Consider the following 19,073-nt stretch of genomic DNA (forward strand, 5'->3'; position numbering starts at 1 on the left):
GGGCCGGGCGGGGCGGGAGGAGGGCGCTGGGGACACGGCTGGGGCTTGGAGCCGGGCTCTGGGCCCCAGTTACCCACTTAAGCCGGGAACCGTATGGAACGGAGAGGGGGCGGCGGCAGGGCAGTAACACGAGGCCTAGAAGTGAGGACAGATGGAATCCCGAGTCTGTAGGTGGGCGTTGAAAGGTCCGAGGAGTTGGGGAGGACGAATCGAGTTTTCTCTTCACCCTGAGGCCTAGGAGAGAGCGTCTCTTGCTGCAACTTCTATTATTGAAACTGTAATTACGTGTTAAATATCTGTGGCACCGACTGGTCTAAAGGAATCCCAAGATGCATTGCAGTCTTGTGATCCGACAGAAACTGTTGGCTATCAATACAAAGATCTTTTTCACCCTTCGCATTTTGTAAGCTTGTAAAGTTCACAAAATGTCACAAAGTTAGAGTACCTCATTTGACATGGGTAGGAAATCACATTAATTTGTGTGCTCCCTTTCTTAAGTGGGACTTGGACGTTCCTCCGTCAGTGACAGGCTTAGAATTTTCAGTGTGTCAAAATCGTTTACCTTACTCAGGTTGTTGGGTATAAGACACTTTTTTTATGTTATGTGTCAGTTAACTAGTCTATTCAGACACGAGCATTTGTTATAACTTAATAGTAGCCATGTGCGGTTCTGACCTTAGGTGGTAGACAAACTTTCAGTGGTTTCAAGTTAAGTTCGGTCTTTAAAAATCTGCCTGTATTTAGGGGCTGCTTCCGTAATAGCATGCTTTCAGGTACTGATTTTGTAGGAATATCAAATGAGTGCACTTAAGTATTCTCCTTATGTAAAAGTTGCTTATTGTCCTGGCCGGTGTTGCTATCTGGTTAGAACATCTGTCCGCCCAGGATCGTGGGTTTGGTTCCCGGCCAAGGTTTCTCTCGCACCATCCCTCCCTCCCTTCCACTCTCTGAAAAGCAAAGGAAAAAATGTCCTCAGGTGAGGATTAACAAAATGAATAAATAAATAAATAAAAGTTGCTTATTTTAGGAACTGTCAGTAGTATTAGCTTAAAGAGAAAAAGGGAAGGGCTGAATGTCCTTGCATTCTAGTGAGGGTATGGAACTGGATCGTAGTTATTCCCAGCAATTTGTGAGAGCATATTGTAGATTTCTCTTTAAAGTTCTATATTATAGTACTTCTTAGATAAGTGGACACCATAAAAGTTTAGTTTCTTCAGAAACTTTTGCTACAATTTTCTCTCTAGAGGCAAAAAGAGACTTTGGAGAAATACTTTTGCAAGTATGTACATATGTGAGCACACAGTTTGGATTTGGTTGTTTTATTGATGGGTATTTCTTTTGCTTGTGTGGGTGTTTGATGTTTTCCCTTTGAACAATGAAGCTTACTTAGCTTTTATTTCTTTGCTTATATCAAGCCATTTTGGCTACTTAAACTAATCTACTTAACAGCTCCTAAAAGTGCTTATTTCCAGTGCTTTATCATACAGATCCCTTTTATCCAGACATTTTCTTTTTGGTCCTCCCTCCTTACTCTGGAGCCATCAGCACCACTATAGCTAGACCTATTTCCAGCCTAGCTATACCTATTAGCCATTCAGGGACAGCCATCAGTCATCAGGGACAGCTATCCTTAGAGCAGTGGTCTGGAATAGTGGTCAATTGTTGAATGACTAGGCAGACTAGGCATTAACTTTTTTTTTTAAGCTAATAAATTTTTATTTAAGGAATTTCACATGTTCTGTCTGAGTCCTTCCATTGCCTTAGTTTATCCTGAGTTTGAGTCTTAATCGTCTTCATCCCTTTTTTGCTCAATCCGGTTGTCATTTCAGTCAGTCCACAATCCTTGTATTTGAGCTTCTTTGATCTACACTTGAATATAGACATCAAAAACTCTCCACCTATAATCGTTGGGAACTGATTTCTTCAAGCAATTTACTTTAGGGCAATGGTTAGGGTCTGAGTAGATGGATCTGCCTGGTTTAATTTCAGATACCCTCTAAACACAAATAAGTTCAAATCATCTTCACTCCTAAGCTATCATTCCCTAGAATAGTACAGATCTTCGGATATACAAAATACCTAAAGAATAAGACATAAATTCAGATATTGTGTTCTCAAGATAAAACCCTAATAAGAAAAAGAAGTCATCTTTGTTATAGTGTTATCAACATCAAAATTAAAATACTAAAGCAGTATGGTTGATATTTCCCTTATATTCTATGCTTTTTAAATGATTAATCCTACAGTCCTGGAACCAGCATTTTAGGTATCATGTTCCTTTTTTTTTTTTTTTAATATATTTCTTTATTGATTTCAGAGAGGAAGGGAGAATGAGAGAGAGATAGAAACATCAATGATGAGAGAGAATCACTGATCGGCTGCCTTCTGCAAGCCCACGACTGGGGATCGAGCCCGCAAACCAGGCATGTGCCCTTGGCTGGAATCGAACCTGGGATTCTTCAGTCTGCAGACTAATGCTCTATTCACTGAGCCAAGGCGGCTAGGGCTCATGTACCTTCTTATATGTATCAAAACTCATACTGAACAATGAGTTCTGGGTTAGGCATTAACTCTTACCCAGGAGAACTCTCCTCTTCCTGATAGTTGCTAATTTGCAGTTTTACTCTTAATTCTTTTCTCTGTGACCTACTGGGAGTTAGAGATGTAAAAATGTGTAGGGAAGTGGTTGTAAGGAAAGTCCCTACATTATGGTCAACTTTTTCTTTTTTATCAGAGACTTATTTTGATGTTACAGACTTTACCAGCTGCTTCTACAAAATGTGAGTTATGTTTTTAAAAATTATCCTTTGTAGGATATTTATTTGAAAAAGAATGGATTTTCTAAATTGAGGTCCTGAGTTATGTGGGACTGTTGGATTGCATGTTCCAAGCCCATTTAAGTCCATAAAATACCATCAGAGCAGAAAACTATGCTTGGAAGCAGTAGGGGGAAAAATGGAAACAGCACTTAGATTGAGTTTACAAAGGAGGAATCATAAAGTTTGCAATTTTTTTTATAGTGAGGAAATAGACAGAAGGGCTAACATGTTTCTTTTGTTGTTAAGCCATAGCTGAAATTTGCTGTGTGTGTGTGTATTTAAACTAGATACCAGAGAGCACTTGAAGGAATCTAGAGATAGAGCACTAGGATGAATGACTTTTAAAATTTTTGTCTAGGATGAATATGTCATTTATCCTGAAAACAGGCTTTCTTTTTTTTTTAAATTTTATAGGGGCACCTTGAGCAATCAGTAGAGGAAGATGCTTTTGTACAGTGTCATCCACCTTCCCTAGAAGGCTGCTGGTTATACCTGTTTCCAGCTATCCCAGCTTAGGTTTCAGTGTTGACCTAGGATCTCTTTGAAAATTTAATATAGGGTTCCAAAGACATGACTAAGTAGAACCCATTTAGGTGTAATTCATTTTAGTTCAATACTCTGTACAGAGCCAAGTAAATTGGCTAAGTAATTGCTCTTCAAAGTAGAGGTCCTAAAATGAATGAAAATATGAAGACAAGGGTTATATATACCAGAACAAACATTTTCTATGGTAGAATGTACTTTAAGTTCCAGTTTGCACCTAGTTCAGTTTTTTCTTCTTCTTCAGTAAATGAGAAATAGGTTTAGCAGTGCTAATCAGGGTTAGTTACTTGGTGTCTTAGTCCATTTGGGCTGCTATAACAAAATATTACAGCTGATAAAAAACAGACATTTATTGCTCACAATCCTGGAGGCTGGAAGTCAGTGATCAGGGTGCCAGCCTGGTTGGGCAAGGGCCCTCTTCTAGACTGTTGACTTCTTGTGTCCTTTTATGGCAGCAGGGGCAAGAGAGCTCTTTGTAAAGACACTAATCCCATTCATGAGGGCTCCACTCTCATGACGTAGGGCCCTCCAAAGGCCCCACCTAATACTATCACTTCAGGTGTTAGGATTTCAACTTAAGAATTTGGGGGGTAGAGGTGGGGCACAAATATTCAGACTATAGCACTTGGATTTAAGAGCAGCCCTGGCTTCTAAAGTAATGTGTAATGCTCTTTCCACTGTTCCACCCTCAACATTTCTCAAAACTCTGCCATTAAAAAAATAAGTATAGAATAAAACCAGCAGTCCTCAGAGGAAGATCTGTCTCCAAAATGTAGCACATTATATTGTGGAACTTGAATTTTAAAAAGAAATATTTGTTTTGTAGTGCTTGGTTTTCACTGAATGCCTGTATGGGGGGAAGGGATTTTTTTTTAATGATTGAGATATTAATATAACATGAAATTCACCTTTTAAAAATGTACTGTTCAGTTGTTTTTAGTATATTCACCAAGTTATGCAACAAAGTGTCATCCACCTTCACTAGAAGGCTTGTTACTTGGTGGATGCTTGTTAATCATTCAGTAGTCTCAAAGAATGTCTTTGGAGCCCCAGAGTAGAGAAGATACAGAATCAAACTGCTAATGCTTGTTTCCTCCAGAAGAACTCTTAAACTTTATTATTATTATTAAACACTAGAGGCCCTATGCACGAAATTCGTGCAGGGGGGGGGGTTAATATAGACCTGCCTGCACCCTCTCCAATCCAGGATCCCTCAGGGGATGTCCGACTGCTTCACACAACCCGGGACCGCTGGCTCCTAACCACTCGCCTGCCTGCCGTCCTGATCGCCCCACACCCAGGACCCGGGCTTCCCTCCCTCTGGCTGGCCGCAGGCACCCAGGACCCGGGCTGGCTGCAGCCACAGGGACCATGGGTAGGTGGCTTTGCCGGGGCTGTAGCCACAGGTGCCTGGGACCGTGGGGCAGGTGGCTTGTCCCTCTTGCAGGCCGCAGGTGCAGCTGCTGGCGCCCGGGACCGTGGGGCAGGCGGCTTGTCCCTCTCGCAGGCCTTAGCCTGGCTAGTCCCCATTCCTCTCTTGCGAGCTCATTTGTGCCTGGCTGGTCCCCATTTCTCTCTCCCCAGTGTTGAGTGTCTTTACATCTTGAGGGTGTGATGACCATTTGCATATTAGCTCTTTATTCTATAGGATTACCTGTTGACTGATAGATAAGTTTAGATAAATAAGGTTCTTGGCTTTAGATTTGTTTTCTTTTTCCTCTAAGACTGAAATGCCTACAATAACAATTCTAATATACAGGATTTTTCAGGCTTCTTTGGGACAGTGAATGGAACAGAGTGGACAGAGGAGATCAGGGGAAACTATTGCTCCTAGAGTGTCGTGTGTGTGTGTGTGTGTGTGTGTGTGTGTGTGTATTTGTTAAACTTCACCTGAGGATATTTTTTCCTTTGATTTTTTTTTTAAAAATATATTTTATTGATTTTTTTACAGAGAAGAAGGGAGAGGGATAGAGAGTTAGAAACATCGATGAGAGAGAAACATCGATCAGCTGCCTCCTGCACACTCCCCACTGGGGATGTGCCCGCAACCAAGGTACATGCCCTTGACTGGAATCGAACCCGGGACCCTTGAGTCCACAGGCCGATGCTCTATCCACTGAGCCAAACCGGTCAGGGCTTTGATTTTTTTTTAAAGAGAGAGTGGGAAGGAAGGAGAGAGACAGACAGACATTAATTGGTTGCCTCCTGCATGGGCAGGGATCTAACCTGTAACTCAGGTACCTGCACTTGACCGGGAATTGAATCCTCAAACCATCGGTGGCTAGGGCCGAAGCTGTAACCACTGCATAGCACAGGCAGCACTGTCTCTCCTCCCCCGCTCCCCCCAAACTTGACTTACTGATTATTAGATTATTGAATTTGGGCCCTTGTTCCATGATTTTACATGCTTGAATGACTTGAGCAGGAGGATTTAGGGAACAAGTGCTGTGCCATATTGAGCAGTTGTTTAAACTGTTAGAAATTTTGATTGAGAATAAACTGTCTTTGGAACAAGTTTTATTTAGTGCAGTGAGTACACAGCTTTTTGCATTCTTTTGTCCTTTATTTTTCACCCTTTCTGAATTGTATTGCATGAAAGGGCAGCAGTTAAAGTTTATCAGGGCAAGTTAGGGAGATATTATAGAGGACAGATTTTAAGCTTGGTTTTGCTTGCTTTTGTTTGCTCGGGAGGAAATGTCTTAGTGTTGAAATAGTATTGTTTTTCTGGTTGAAGAGAAAGAAAAAATGAGACTGGATAACCTTATGGGGGTGGGGTGAGTTAGCAGTATTAGAATGGAAATTTTTGAGATGTGAATCTGGTTTTGCTCAGATATATGTATAACAATTAATGAACTGCCTACAGAATGCAGGATGCTGTTCTAGGCACTTGAAATGACAGCACCAAGATGAATAAATTATTCTAAAGGAGTCTAGAAAGAGATCAGATTTACTCTAATGGAAGACACAACATGATAAGAGGGCCATACAGAGGGTGCAGAGGGCTTTCAAAGCTGCAAATAATAATTGTTCACAGATTGCCTTATGTTGTAAATAATTTCAATCTTGTCACCCTAATGATAAAACTAAGGATCTATTTTCTAAGTGTCGTGAATATCTTAAGTTTTTTAAGTTTGCTAGGAATTTGCTAGAGTAGAGTATCAGATATCTTTTACACTCCTTGTCTCATTAAATAGCAGTGAGTTTGGTTACTGCAATTCTGACTAGTGTATCCGTGAGGCATGCTAATTTAGAATTTCTACTCATAGTTCTTAGAAATCTTTGGGAAGCAAGAATTTGTTCACTGGCTGAAGGTTCTTGATTATTCTAAGGTCTCAGATTTCTTTTTTAGCTGTCAATTGGTGATTCATACCAAAGCTTCTTAAAAGTTTTATACTTGTTTTCAATAGATTTTAAAGAAGCATAGCTGGGCTATCAATGTATTTGGGTTTTTTAATTTTTTTTTTGTTTTTTTTGTTTTTTTAATAAATGGTTTTGCTCTAAGGAAATTTACAGTGGAACCTGGGTTCTCGAACTTAATTTGTCCCAGAAGGCTGTTCAAAAACTGAAGCATTGCTTCCCATTAGAAATAATGTAAATTGAATTACTCCATTTCAGACCCCAGTTCCCTGTGTTTTTGTGGTTGTTGTTTTTTTATATATATTTTATTGATTTCAGAGAGGAAAGGAGAGAGAAGGAGAGAGAATAAAACATCAGTCATGAGAATCACTGATTGGTTGCCTCCTGCATGCCCCCCACTGGGGATCAAGCCTGCAACTGGGCATGTGCCCTGGCCAGGAATCAAACCTTGACCTCCTGGTTCATAGGTCTGAGCCACACCAGCCAGGCAATATTAACCATTTTAGAGTGAACAATTTAGTCATAGTGTTGTATAATTACCACCTCTATCTAGCTCCAAAATATTTTTATTACCCCAAAAGGAAACTCCTACCCATTAAATAGTTAATCTCCACTTTCCCTTTTCTCCCAGCTTCTGGCAACCACCAATCTCCTTTCTGTCTTTATGGATTTACATATTCTGAATATTTATATAAATGTAATCGTACAACATGTGACCTTTTTTGTCTGGCTGGTTTATTTCTCTATGACCAAATTTTAACTATTTAGAAATCCAGATTATCATCTGTATTAAACTACTATCTGACTGTCTTCTGTTAAAACTTTTGCACTTCTTGTTTTAAAATTTGTGGTAATATACCTAGTTCATTAGTAATAGCCAGTTCATTAGTCTTCCTTTATCATAAACAGTAGTATTAGTTTCTCTTTTCAATTTGGGGTATGATAGTTTTATTCAAAACTGATACACTCAGCCCAGCCGGCATAGCTCAGTGGTTGAGCGTTCACCTATGAACCACGAGGTCACAGTTGGGTCCCAGTCAGATTCCCAGGTTGCAGGCTCTATCCATAGAGTGGTATGTGCAGGAGGCAGCTGATCAATTTTTCTCATCATTGATGTTTCTATCTCTCGCTCCCTCTCCATTCCTCTCTGAAATCAATAAAAATATATTAAACAACAAAAAAACCTGCCACACTCAGATAACTTTCCCACTTAATTAGAATGGTTCCTGTCTTGAATATTTGATAAGGGTGTGTTTCTGAACATAGAGATACCACTGGAAATATGAAACCATAATTTCATTCCTCAGGAGATTTACTAACTTCTCTTTCACTAGCAGATACGAACCATGCAGGATCTGATAGGTTAATCTCTAATTAGAGTGGTCATCTGTTTGCTAACCATGAACAATGACTTTGGGCTTAGTAGAATTCTACACCCCTGCTCATATAGTAGTCAGTAAAATCTGGATGTCATATGCATTATGAATAAGAACAGTAGAATTAACAAGAGAAGGTTGCTCGTGCATTTGTGAATACTGGGTACAACTATATTGAGAAGTTTACATTTAAAAAACATTTTGCTATATCTGTTATTTTTCTGGCTCATTATTCCAAAACATCAGTTGGCAAATGTTGCTAAGGTTTATAAATGTGATCCATCATCTGAATACATGGAAAGCTTTTTTCCAACATAACGAAACTGGTCAACTTCTTACTTTTGAGCCCTTTAATACCGTCATTACCTGTAATTAAACATTTCTTTTCTTTCCTTTTTTCAATCCTCACCTGAGGATATTTTTCCATTGAGTTTTAGAGAGAAGGAAAGACAGAGAGGAATATTGATGTGGGAGAAACACATCGACTAGTTGCCTCCTGCATGCACCCCAACCAGGGGCCCTAGGCTGGGGAGGAGCCTCTAATCGAGGCACATGCCCTTGACCAGAATCCCTTAGGTCTGCAGGCTGAAAGCTCTATCCACTGAGCCAGACTGGCTAGGGCAGTGGTCGGCAAACTCATTAGTCAACAGAGCCAAATATCAACAGTACAACGATTGAAATTTCTTTTGAGAGCCAAATTTTTTAAACTTAAACTATATAGGTAGGTACATTGTTATTAACTTAATTAGGGTACTCCTAAGGCTTAGGAAGAGCCACACTCAAGGAGCCAAAAAGCCGCATGTGGTTCATGACCCGCAGTTTGCCGACCACGGGGCTAGGGTTTATTTTCTTTTCCATTACAGTTTACATTCAGTATTATTTTGTATTAGTTTCAGTATATTAAGCATTTTCATTGCTTGTGGTACTTGACTCTCTGCCTCTGTGAGCTTTACAAACTTAAACATTATAAATGTAGGATGTTTTGGAAAATAAAACGGAACAGATTTTTTTATTATGCTGCATTATGCAGCCATGTGGAGGTGGTCTCATGACTGATGTCACTGTTCTAAGAAGTACTTTACAGCTTTATGTATGTAAAGTATAAATACTGTATTTTTGTAAATCTAAGAGTTGGTTCTAGAATCTAGAACTAGGTGGTCAGTGTATGTACTTTTTCATTTTGAAAAGCTCACTTACAGTTTGGGGGCTATCTTATTAGGTGAGGAGGGGGAGCCCACTATAACAGTTGTCTCAATCTTTTTCCTGTTTTAAAATACTTGTACATCATAACTTAGTTTACTTTTTAAAAAAATATATATACAGAGAGGAAGGGAGAGGGATAGAGAGTTAGAAACATCGATGAGAGAGAAACATCCATCAGCTGAAACACTCCCCACTGGGGATGTGCCTGCAGCCAAGGTACATGCCCTTGACCGGAATCGAACCTGGGACCCTTGAGTCCGCAGGCTGACGCTCCATCCACTGAGCCAAACCGGTTAGGGCTTAGTTTACTTTTATTGACTGACTTTCAACAGAGGTTGTTTGAGGAAAGGCACTTGTATAACTTGTAAAAGCCCAGTTGAGTCTGTTATGTCTGTATGTTAGATGGTGGTGATTATAGTATTTCATAGGGTTTTTGAGGGAATTTAAATGAGAGAGCAAACAGCACAAAAAAGTTCAATAAAGCCCTGGCTGGTTTTGCTCAGTGGTTAGAGTGTCAGCTTGTGAATCAAAGGGTCGAAGGTTCGATTCCTGGTCAAAGGCACATACCTGGGTTGCAGGTTCGATCCCTACCCTGGTTGGTGTGCATGAGAAAGAAAACCAATCGATGTTTCTATCTCACATCAATGTTTGTCTCTATCACTATCTCTTTCTCCCCTCTACTCTCTCTAAAAATCAATGGAAAAAAATATCCTTGGGTGAGGATTAACAAAAGAAAACAAAAAAACCCAAAATATTAATATAAATTAATATTTGACAAAGGAGGCAAGAGCATACAATGGAGTAAAGATAGTCTCTTCAATAAATGGTGTTGGGAAAATTGGACAGGTACATGCAAAAAAATGAAACTAGACTACCAACTTACACCATACCCAAGAATAAACTCAAAAATACTTAAATGTTAAGTTGTGAAACCATAAAAATCCTCGAGGAAACCATAGACAGCAAAATTTCAGACTTCTCTTGGAACAGTATTTTTGCTGATATATCTCCTAGGGCAAAGGAAACAAAGGAGAAAATAAATAGGACTATATCAAAATAAGCTGCTGCACAGCAAAAGAAACCATCAACAAAATGAAAATGAGCCCACTCCATGGGAAAACATATTTGCCAATGATATATCTGCTAAGAGGTTAATATCCAAAGTATATAAGGAACTCATTCCACTTAAAAAAAGGAAGACAAACAATCCAATTAAAAAATGGGCAAAGGATCTAAATACACACTTCTCCAAAGTGCACATACAGAAGACCAATAGACATGAAAAAATGCTCAAAGTCACTAATCATCCAAGAGATGCAAATTAAAATAACAATGAGGTATCACCTCACACCTGCCAGAATGGCTGTCATCAAAAAATCAATAAATGACAAGTGTTGGCAAGGATGTGGAGAAAAGGGAACCCTAGTACACTGCTGGTGGGAATGCAGACTGGTTTAGCCATTATGGAAAACAGTATGAAATATCCTTAAAAAAATTAAATATGGAACTGCCATTTGATGACCCAGTGATCCCACATCTAGGAATATACCCTAAGAAACCCGAAACACCAATCAGAAAGAATGTATGTACCCCTATGTTCATACCAGCACAATTTACAATAGCCAGGATCTGGACATAGCCCAAGTGCCTATCAGTAGATGAGTGGATAAAAAAAGCTGTGGTACATTTATACCATCGAATACTATGCAGCAGTAAAAAAGAAGTATCTCACCCTTTGAGACAGCATGGAAGGACCTGGAGAGTATCATGCTAAGTGAGATCAGTCAGAGAAAGACAAGTATCACATGATCTCACTCATATGTGGAATCTAATGAACAAAATAAACTGGATCCAGAGACATGGAGACATGGAACAGACTGGAATCTCATAGAGAAGGCGGAGGAGGGTGGGTGGGTGGGGAGATATTAACAAATGGACACAAAAATATTAACCCATGGACACAGACAAATAGTGTGGTGAAAGCCTGGGGTTGGGGACAGAAGCGGGCTAGAAAGGGTCAATGGGGAGAAAAGTGGACAACAAATGTAATACTTTCAACAATAAAGATAAATAAATAAATTTTAAAAAAAACATTAGTTGGAGTTAGGGTCACCCCCACATCCAGCGTTGTATCGATTTGTGAGAGCTTGGTATCCTTGTCTGGCCATAATAGATACTCAGTATATGCTGATAAAATTTAGTTGATACTCAGTACACGTTAGGGTATGAAGACTGTCATTTGTTGAATATCTGATAGGTGCCAGAAGTTATTTCTCACTAAACAAAGGTTTTGTTTAGTTTCTTCATTTAATCCGTTCAATAATCCTGTCAGGTGGATGGCGCGTAATTTCCATAATTACAATGAAATAATTGCATCTTACAACTTGTTAGTGACAAGCCATGATTTAAAGTCAGGAGTCAGCTCAGTTCTAGCCTCTTTTACTACTACATGCTACCTCTTCCATCTCTAGGGTGGCATATGAACTTTATTCAGTTAGCATTGCCTGGCTTCATCTCAAAATTGAATATTTTTTCCTTACCCACAAACTTTGCTTTGAAATAGGAAAATGAAAAAAGATTAATCTCTATTATGTCTGAAGTACAATTCCTGTCCCCTTCTAAATCTAGTTGAAATGATTTCTGCTCCCACCCCCCCATTTCTATAACATAGGTTGGGGGGGTCATTTTAAACCTTTCACTCTTTCTTCCTAATCCTGTTAGATGTTCCATCCATTATCTGTTCACTTAACCCCACCTCTAGTTTTATTGCTCAGTTATCATAATGGCATGCTTTCTTGTAGTAGTGATGCTGGTCTTTCTACCTGTAGTGTCTTTCCCTCTCTATTTCTTCTATATACTACCATAGAATGATCTTCCTAAGTGATACTCGATATGTCAGAAAGCCTTGATTGCCCTTTACCTTTCAGGGGCAGGAAATTGCTTTCTTCAACACTTGTTGTTATTAAAGGTTCGGTCCAGTACCTTTTCTTGACTCTTATAGGTGTTAATACTTTCTGGCAGTTGTTTTATTTTATTATTTTTTTATTATAATTTATTGTGGTGATATTGGCTAATAAAATTATATAGGTTTCAGGGGTACAAGTCTATAATACATCATCTGTATATTGTATTGTGTTCAACACCCCAAGTCAAGATTCTTTCCATCACCATTTAACCCCCCCTTTACCTAGGGCACAGGCTGGCCTGAGGGACCCCCCCCCCCCCCCCCCCCCAGTGTCTTTAAAATGAGTTTTTGCTGGTTATGAATTATTTTTTTAAGTAAATATATTTTTATTGATTTCAGAGAGGGAGGGAGAAAGATAGAAACATTAATGATGAGAGAGAATCATTGATCAGCTGCCTCCTGTACATCCCCACATTGGGGATTGAGCCTGCAACCCCGGGCAAGTGCCCTGACCGGAAATTGAACCGTGACCTCCTGGTTCATAAGTCTATGCTCAACCACTGAGCCACACCAGCCAGACTAATTATTCTTTACTGGAGGCCCGATGCACGAAATTTGGGCAAGAGTAGGCCTTCCCTCCCCCGGCTGCTGGCACCGGCTTTCCTCTGGCACTGGGAACCCGGGCTTCCCTCGCAGCCCTGGCTTTGTCTGGAAGGACGTCCGCATATTACGCTTTTATTATTATATATTACTTTGTGTGTAGGATTTATGTGACTTCAAATTCTTTGATGTCTTTTTGTATTTTGCAGATTCTTTAAAGCAGGGGTACTTTCATATTAGAGTATCATTTAGGTTTATCAGATATAAAAAATAAATTTAAGCATAGTTGGGGAACAGTATGTATCTCTTCTAGTGATGTCATAGGTAGTTTTATGGTGTGGAAATGGGATTGTGCTTTACCTTAGAATTTTAACATAGTGCAAAACTGGCATCATTGTAATTGCCTTTCTGAGATGTTGTAAAGGCCTATATATAGTTGGAGGATTTTATCTGAAGTACTTTATTTTATTATTATCAAATATAATTTATTTGAGGATCTTGATGATAATGTGATTATAGAATCTTAAAAAGGGCTAATCGTAGCCTTCTTAGTCTAGAGCTACTAAGGGAATTTAGAGAAGTAATGTGTATTTGTTGAGAAAAATTTTATAAATTTGATCTGTGCTGGGCAACAGATTGCTTTTATAATATCTGTGAAGGAAAAGTTTATGAAGCAAAATAAGAGAATAAGCATGCTTTTATGAATATATTTTAGTTACTTATTTTTTTAAAGTAGGTTAAACAGAGACTTCTAATTGGAATACCTGAGTTAGTCATTGATCTGAATTATTGAGATTTTTGTTGTGTTTTGAACTTTTGTTTTTAAAAATGTAAGTAAAATGGATATATAGGTCTTAATTTTTAATAGAACTTATTTCTATTGAACAGCACCTGTGGAACCTTCTCAAGAGGAACAGTCATTGTGTGAAGGTAATTTTCTATGATGTGACACTTTTACTATTTGATTTGAGAAAACAAGTTGTGTAATGGTGTGTAAAGCTAGATATTGCTTTGTAAATATATATTATATCTCAATTTCTTGTCTAGGTTCAAATTCAGCTGTTAGCATGGAACTTTCAGAACCTGTTGGTAAGAAAATTTCTGACCATATTAATACAGTAATAAGAAACTCTTTCACTCTCAAGATTTAAGGTGCAAATGTAAGTGTTATGATCATTATAATGCCTACATTTAAAACTGACATTGAGTCTTTGCTATGAAGATTTAGAAAGCAGAACTAATTAGACATTAATACTGCTGTGATAAATTTAGTGTTGCAAATACAAAAGAATTGAATGGAGGAATGTTAAAGTCAGTTTAAATAGTTGTATCTGTTCCATTTAGTTGGTGAAAATTTTTCTTCCCTTTTGTAACTTAGTACTCTTAAGGGTTTCATATTCCCAAGGTGATTAATAAACTTGAAGCCAAAGTTATTACTTGCAGAGGAAAAAGAAAAGATCTTCTAAATTCTTTCACACTTTTCCTGTGTTCTGATTTAAAAATTTATCTTTTTCTACTGTCAGGACATCTTAACACTGGAATAACAGGGCTGTTAAGAATGTTAAGATCTCCTGCTTACATGTTGTTTGTCCTAATGAAAATGAAGCTTTGGTAAAATAGCAACTCTCATAGTATATGAGTCAAGCTGTGATGTCAGCAGTGTGGCCAGCTTGAAAGCTATTATCCATTTCTGTTGTGAAAGATTTTCTTGCTTATATATCACTAGACATTAGGAAATGGAGCTAAATATGCCAAGTTCCATTTATTGAAAGCACCTATGTTTTAAAGTATCTGTATATGTTACAAATATTTTTTAGAATACTAAATTAAAATGCCTTCTTTCAGTAGAAAATGGAGAGACAGAAATGTCCCCAGAAGAATCATGGGAGCACAAAGAAGAAATAAGTGAAGCAGAGCCAGGGGGTGGTTCCTTAGGAGATGGAAAACCCCCAGAAGAAAATGCCCAAGAAATGATGGAGGAAGAAGAGGAAATACCAAAACCTAAATCTGTGGTTGCACCACCAGGTGCTCCTAAAAAAGAACATGTAAATGTAGTATTCATTGGGCATGTAGGTAAGTTACTCATAGCTATGATTGGGTACATAAAATAGAACATCTTTTTAATAACTTGGAGATGTTTCATGAAACTGAACTGTGATTTGCTAGATTATTTAGCTGGCAGAAAGTTGTCAACAAATACTTCGTTCTCAAAGGGTGGGCAGATGAACAATTCTGTAATGGCATGGAAGCTGGGAGAAAAGCTTCAGTATATTTTTACATAATGTGTAAATTAGCCTTTGATGATAGCTGAGCATATTATGATATCTTAATATCCTAGGGAATTTGCCTTTTTTATGTGTGAACTTAATTTATTAATTTTATTGTATTAACTTTACTGTGTAGTTGAATGTTGTGGGATATGAGAATTAGTAATAGGTTGCTGATTTAGCTACCCCCTACCCCCCACCCATTTGATTTACTTAGATATTTAATCATCTAACCTATCCCCAAAATTCTGAGGAGAAAAATAATACAATCATGTGTCCTTTTTTTTCCCCCCTTTATCTCTGCTTTCCCCTGAATATGATGATACACCCTTCTACTTTTTTAGTAGCAAGAACTCCTTTGAAATTTGTATAGGAACACTAATCTCTACTAAAAGTGAAAGGCAGACTACTTAAATGTAGTCTCAGCTCTTGGCTATTTTTGCTGTTCTCTAAGGCTCCCTTAGGGTTTTTTGTTTTTCCCTAAAGTAGGTTGTTGTTGTTTTTTTTTTTAAAAAAAAAACACCAAATTTTTATTGATTTTAGAGGTGAAGGGAGAAAGAGAGACAGAAACATCAATGATGAGAATCATTGATCGGCTGCCTCCTGTACACCCCCTACTGGGGATTGAGCCCACAACCTGGGCATATGTTCTGACGAGGAATCAAACTGTGACCTCCTGGTTCATAGGTACCAGTAGATGCTCAACCACTAAGCCATGCTGGCAGGGCTACCCTTAGGTAATTTATATTCATTTGCTGCCTGGCTCTTAGCTGGAGGTCAGGGAATACTCTGTTTAAAAATTCTTTCTTTTGTTCTTTATCAGTAAAGTAGTTCTAAATCATTATCAAGCTGTTAGGGGGACTTAATAGCTCCTTTTTCCAAGGGAGAAGGTAACTAACCAATAGATTCCTACAGTTTCTGTTGCTTTTGCACGATTTAATTATATAGTATATGCTAAACCGTATCTTCATAGTTCTGTTATATGTATATACTGGTTGACTTTTTAAAATTTTTTTATACCTATGCTTTGCATATTGTTGATGTTATTACTTTTAGATGCTGGCAAGTCAACCATTGGAGGACAAATAATGTAAGTATATTTTTTCTTATATAATAGAATTAACTCAATTGAATGAATTTTGGGAATTGTCAACTTTCATAAAATCATACAAAGGAGATTACCCCAAGTTAAGAAAAATCTATATATAAAGAGTCACGGGCTGTCACATCTGAAATAACCAAATGGACGACCAAACGACTGAGCAGCAGGCTCAGTGGGGCCTGTGTGGGGCGACAAGGCCGGCAGGGGGGGTTAGTGAGGAACGACCAAATGACTGAACAGCAGGCTGTGTGGGGCGACCAGGTCGGCAGGGGGGTTAGTGAGGGACGACCAAATGACTGAACAGCAGGCTGTGTGGGGCGACCAGCCTGGCAGAGGGGGGCAATGAGGGGTGACCAGGCTGGCAGGGGGGTGCTGTGAAGGGCGACCAAGCCGGCTGGGGGAAAGTTGGGTGACCAGGCTGGCGGGGTGGGGGGGCAGTTAGGGGCAACCATGCCAGCAGAGGGGGGCAGTTGGGGGCGACCAGCCTGGCAGCGGTGGGCAGTGAGGGGAGACCAAGCTGGAAGAGGGGGCATTTGGGGGTGACCAGGCTGGTGGGGGGTCAGTTGTGGGTGACCAGGCTGGCAGGGGAGCAGTTGGGGGCAACAGGCTGGCAGGGGGGCAGTTGGGGGCGATCAGGCAGTCAGGCAGATGAGCAGTTAGGAGCCAGACGTTCTGGATTATGAAAGGGATATCCAACTGCCGGTTTAGGCCCGATCCCCAGGATTGGGCCTAAACCGGCAGTCAGACATCCCCCGAGGGGTCCCAGATTGGAGAGGGTGCAGGCTGGCCTGAGGGGGGAACCCCCACACACACAAATTTTGTGCACTGGGCCTCTAGTTAATAATAAAATGACATTACCTGTAGAGAAGACTGATATTAAGGAGTAATTTTTGCAATGTGATCATTAGTATTTTCTGATGGATTATAGGCCATCACTAAAATTCTTTCGTGATCACTGTCAGACTCTGATGTAACATGAATTAAATATACTTCTGAAAATTACCTTTTACATTTTTTATAAAAACTAATAAAGAACCAACCCTCACTTATAGGAAATTTTACTCTTTGAATATAATTTTCTTGGAAATAATAAAAACCAGCTCTTGAACCTGGTGCATAAAGAGAACTGGCGTTTCCTCATCATCAACTCCTTAAATTTATGTGGATTTAATCAAATATAAGGTAGTCTGGCTAACATGCTAAGATAATTTTTTATTATATTATGTAAGTTATTAAGGTATGAAGACACCATGGTTGGCCTTCAGGAACATATTCTAGTATTGAAAAATCTTTTAAATTCACAGGTCCTAAATATTTAATCCCTCTTAGATTAGACCCATTTTTTAAAGCTGTCATCAGAGGATCTAGATATCATCATCTTGTCTTGTTTAGTAATCTTAATTGATAATCTTTCCAATTCTCACTTTTGAAGATTCCCCAACAGACTCTAAAACAAGGATCCTCTTCTAAGGCTCTAACGGATAATAGTGTTGGGCCCATTTGATGATGTTTTAGAAGAATGTATATTTTTGGTTATGGGCTGTAATTTTCATTGGTATTTCACTGGGATTCTATACTTAAATGGTTAGAAACATGCACTACAGATGACTGCACAGAGAACCCCATAGAGATGAAAGCTAGAACTGGAATTCCTAAGGAAGTATTTTAAAACTAGAGGCCCGGTGCACAAAATTTATGCACAGGTTGGGGCCCTAGGTCTGACCGGCGATCAGGGTCTATCGGGGCTGTCTCGCCCAGTCCCAATTGGGGCTGGGTTGGCTGGGGCCTTTTGGCTGGGAAAGGGGACAGGGGGAGGGACCGTGGGAGGTTGGCTGGCTATGGGAGGTTGGCTGTGGGAGTGCACTGACCACCAAGGGGCAGCTCCTGCATTGAGCGCCTGCCCCCTGGTGGTCAGTGCGCATCATAGTGACTGATCAACCGGTCGTTCTGGTCATCTGGTTGTAATGGTGGCTTAGTCTTTTATATACATAGATAATCTCACTTTGAGAAATAATATATTTAAAGTATTAAAGTGTATTAGTAAGACTTAATTGCCTGGACAACACTGTTGGAATCATTTTATATAGCATTTACATTTGCTTTTTAAAAGAAACTTTTATTGCTTTGGCCAGTGTGGCTCGGTTGGGTGTCATGCCGTGCAGCAAAAGAGATTGCTGGTTTGATTTCTGGTCAGGTCACATGCCTGGGTTGTGGGCTGGATTCCTGGTAGTGTGCATGCAAGAGGCAACCGATGTTGAGCTCTCACCTAGATGTTTCTTTCTCTTCTCCCTTCCTCTCTCTCTCAAAATCAATAAACTATTCTAAAATAGAATTAATTTTAGACTTTACAGAAAGGTTGTAAAAAAAGTACATACTTCCCATATACTTTTCACTTAGCCTACCCTAATGGAAACATCTTACATAACTGTAGTATAATCATTAAAACTAAAAAGCTAACATTGCTATAATACTATTAATTAGACTACAGATCTATTTGAATTTCACCAGTTTTTGCAGTAATGTTTTTCTGTTCTAGAATTCCATTTTGTGTTTGTTTTGTCTCCTTTAACTTGCAACATTTCCTCAGTCTTGTCTTTCACCACCTTCATCATTTGAAGATTGCTATTCAGTTATTTTATAGGATACTAGAGGCCTGGTGCAGGAAATTCATGCACTCGCGGGAGGGGGGCGTCCCTCAGCCTGGCCTGCGCCCTCTCGCAGTCTGGGAGCCCTCGGGGGATGTCCAACAAGGACCTTAGCCATCAGTCGGACATCCTTAGTGCTGCCGCGGAGGCTGGAGAAGCTCCTGCCACAGCCACTGTGCTCGCCAACTGTGGGCCTGGCTCAGGGCTTCTGGCTGAGCAGCGCTCCCCCTGTGGGAGTGCACTGACCACCAGGGGG

The 19,073-nt window shown here is 39.5% G+C and overlaps 1 protein-coding gene across 3 annotated transcripts in view; it reads left to right on the forward strand.

The window, feature by feature from the left end:
* GSPT1 (G1 to S phase transition 1) overlaps nucleotides 1–19,073 on the forward strand; it is a 61,054-nt gene that overhangs the window by 1,673 nt on the left and 40,308 nt on the right. The window contains exons 2-5 of one of the 3 annotated variants that reach the window (XM_014544171.1): nucleotides 13,692–13,733; nucleotides 13,851–13,892; nucleotides 14,649–14,876; nucleotides 16,127–16,160. In XM_014544171.1, coding sequence (XP_014399657.1) covers nucleotides 13,871–13,892; nucleotides 14,649–14,876; nucleotides 16,127–16,160 — 284 coding nt within the window. In that variant the 5' untranslated portion in view covers nucleotides 13,692–13,733; nucleotides 13,851–13,870. Of the gene's footprint in view, nucleotides 1–13,691; nucleotides 13,734–13,850; nucleotides 13,964–14,648; nucleotides 14,877–16,126; nucleotides 16,161–19,073 lie in introns of those variants that run through there. The other 2 variants (XM_014544170.1, XM_014544172.1) reach the window with 2 other exon arrangements.

Source organism: Myotis brandtii, unplaced genomic scaffold, assembly GCF_000412655.1.
Source record: "Myotis brandtii unplaced genomic scaffold, ASM41265v1 scaffold355, whole genome shotgun sequence".
Lineage (NCBI taxonomy): Eukaryota > Metazoa > Chordata > Mammalia > Chiroptera > Vespertilionidae > Myotis > Myotis brandtii.